Source organism: Sesamum indicum, linkage group LG7 (genome assembly GCF_000512975.1).
Source record: "Sesamum indicum cultivar Zhongzhi No. 13 linkage group LG7, S_indicum_v1.0, whole genome shotgun sequence".
Classification (NCBI taxonomy): Eukaryota; Viridiplantae; Streptophyta; class Magnoliopsida; order Lamiales; family Pedaliaceae; genus Sesamum; species Sesamum indicum.
In genome coordinates this window covers 2,569,932-2,572,513 of record NC_026151.1, presented here as the reverse complement: position 1 = coordinate 2,572,513, position 2,582 = coordinate 2,569,932, and the positions used below count along the sequence as shown (strand labels likewise).

The window sequence follows — 2,582 nt, the reverse complement described above, 5'->3', positions numbered from 1 at the left end:
TTTAGTCTAGGAGGCACTATATGGCTTGCCCGTCTCTTCTATCCCAACTGTTATAATCTCTGGATATGATGATATTCATGTATAACTGATTTCTTCAGAAATAAAAGGATTCCATATTCTTATTGCAAATAGCTTATCTCTAAACCTCCACGCACGTGCATAATGCCTCGAGAATAATTGAAGTAATCCCAGAAATTTACTATGTGAATGATAGTAAAATTTACCCTCTTTTGTTCTTGTTAAAAAGAAGCAAAATCTTACAAACGCCATCCCATGCTCTTTCCATTGCCCTTTTGCCCACGATGTATGTGGACTGAAGAGTGCTGTCACAAAATCTGCATGTGTACGTTCCCCTCTTTTATTTCTTTCTGCACCTGCATATGTACGTTTCCACGTTATTATGCCTCCTTTTTCCATCTCCCTCTCACATACAAACCCTTTTTGAGTCATTGACGAAAGAAGGCTGAGAGAATCCCAATAAAGTTTCTTTTCTCCCAATATTTCTTTCTCTCATTTATTGTTACTTAATCACGTTATGGATAATTCCCCATCAGTCAAGAACCCAATGCAATTGATATTTTTCTCCTTTGGGTAGTCATCACTATATGTATATATAACTGGTTCTTTACCCTGCAAAAAGGTTCCTTTCTTGCTTCTCTCTTTTAAGATAAACAACCACCCAAAGTAACAAGTCCGCCAAAGTCTAAGCCCATTTAAGAGAAAGTTTTCAAGAGAGAGATTCATGTCATGCGTCTGTTGTGATGTAACCAGAACATGAATTTTTCTAGCTTTTAACCTACTCCCTCTTCTTTTTTCTTTGATGAATGTGTACCATTTTTAGCACTCATATGTTCAGAAAAGGCTCTCTGAGAAGGGGTTGCGTTTGGTTCTCCTCTTTCTTGGGTTTTCTTGGCGTTTTGCGGTGGTTGTAACGTAATACTAGTCTAGTATTATGGCAGTTCAGGCAGAAAATATGTGTTTCGAGAGCATGGGTTTTGGTCCATTTGCCATTTGCAGCATGCAGGATTATTCCCATATGGGCACTGTGTTGGGGGTTGAAGATGGTTTTTGTCTGCAAGAACTTGAGCATCTTGATCAGCAGAGGAGGGATGTTCATCCATTTGTGGATTGTTATGGTAATCTGGCCTCTTCTTCGTTTTCTTGCTTCGGCTCTCTGCCTGTGGAGATTCTGCAGTCTTTGTCTTCTGACCTTGAGAAACAAAGGGTGGAACTTGATTGGTTTCTTCAGTTGGAGGTAAAAATTGAACTTTTCCATTGAGCTGTTTTCCTTGATGAAAAATCAAGTTATGTGAATGCATGCCTATGGTAATTTGCCCATGATTCCAAGATATTCGCATTCATGCTTGCATGTGGACATAGTGCGATTCTTTTCGTGTTCAAAACCAAGAAGTTATTGTTTGTTGATGATTTGAGTTATTCAGGTGGGAGATTTTCTTGGTGGTTACAATTTGTTGATATTTTGGTCTGAAGGTTTTAAGAAGAAATCATGATTTATAACTACTGGTTTTCAGCAGAATAAGAGACTGAGGAGATCAATCCTGCAAGAAGGAACGCGGCAGCAAGCAGCTCTAATGCAGAGATACGAATCCAGCATCAAAACTCTGATGCTGCAAAAAGACCAAGAACTAGCCATTGCAAGAAACAAAACAAGGGAGCTCCATGATTTCTTGAAAATGGCAGAAACCGAAGCCAGAACATGGGAGAAGGCGGCCACAGAGAAAGAAGCCATTGTCTCTGATCTCAACAACAGGCTGAATCAAGCCAAAGAGAAAGACTATTTGTTCCCACATGCAGCAGCTCATCAAGAATATGATAACATGTCGTTTTGCGATTCTTCCTCCGGCAGCGGCAGCAGCAGCAGCACAGGAGACAAAAAAAGTGAAGAGCCGAGCAAGAAAATGGCTTGTAAATCGTGCCAAGCCCGAACCATGTGTGTTGTTTTCTTCCCTTGCAGGCACCTCTGCTGTTGCAACTCCTGTGAAGCACTTTTGGGTCACTGTCCTGTCTGTGAAACAGCAAAAGAAGCAAGTATAGAGGTTTTCTTGGTCTAAGAAACCAACCAGCAAAGTTCTGACCATCAGAGAAACTTGAAATGGAAGGAAACTTGTTCTTGATTGATGCTTATGTTTTCTTTTTCTTTTTGGCTAATGATGTAGTTTCCTTTGATGGGTCTTTGTTCATCATCAAAGTGTCTTTTGTGGGTAGTAACTAGCAATAGCAATAGCAATAGCATTGACCCCAAAGTGTGAAATGAACACTGAAGAATCTTGCTTTTTTTTACTGAAAGGGGTTTATGAATTCTTTTCCTGATTTAGATTAGAGAGTGCAGAAGCCGATAGATGATTTGATTTATCAAAGGGGATTCTTCTTGCTGTGGGTTTTGTGAGACTGACAGTAAAAGATTTGAAAGCAGAAAAATGACTTTGAACAATGAAACAGCCCACCTCCAGCCTCCAGCTACTCTGCCTGCCTCCACTGCTGCATCGTCTGGAGCTCGGCAGACAGTACTTTGCTTGCATCTGCCACTCTCACTGCCTAGACGATGATTCACTGCTGAAAAG

At 40.5% G+C, this 2,582-nt stretch overlaps 1 protein-coding gene across 2 annotated transcripts; it reads left to right on the top strand.

Moving 5' to 3' along the window:
• Window positions 427-2,246, top strand: LOC105165990 (E3 ubiquitin-protein ligase BOI-like). 2 transcript variants are annotated; one of them, XM_011085156.2, is made up of 2 exons: window positions 427-1,255; window positions 1,533-2,246. In XM_011085156.2, exons 1-2 carry the CDS (start codon window positions 953-955, stop codon window positions 2,070-2,072), a joined length of 843 nt encoding a protein of 280 aa, XP_011083458.1. In that variant the 5' UTR covers window positions 427-952; the 3' UTR covers window positions 2,073-2,246. The 2 variants fall into 2 exon arrangements, with proteins under 2 accessions (XP_011083458.1, XP_011083460.1); XM_011085158.2 differs by having other exon boundaries at window positions 432-1,255; window positions 1,536-2,246.

What these genes read in the sequence shown, in the direction of transcription:
- LOC105165990 (XM_011085156.2), top strand. Translation starts at nt 953, where the DNA reads ATGGCAGTTCAGGCAGAAAATATGTGTTTCGAGAGCATGGGTTTTGGT. An exon ending in ATTGGTTTCTTCAGTTGGAG is followed by an intron (nt 1,256 to 1,532) that starts GTAAAAATTGAA and finishes ACTGGTTTTCAG; the next exon opens with CAGAATAAGAGACTGAGGAG.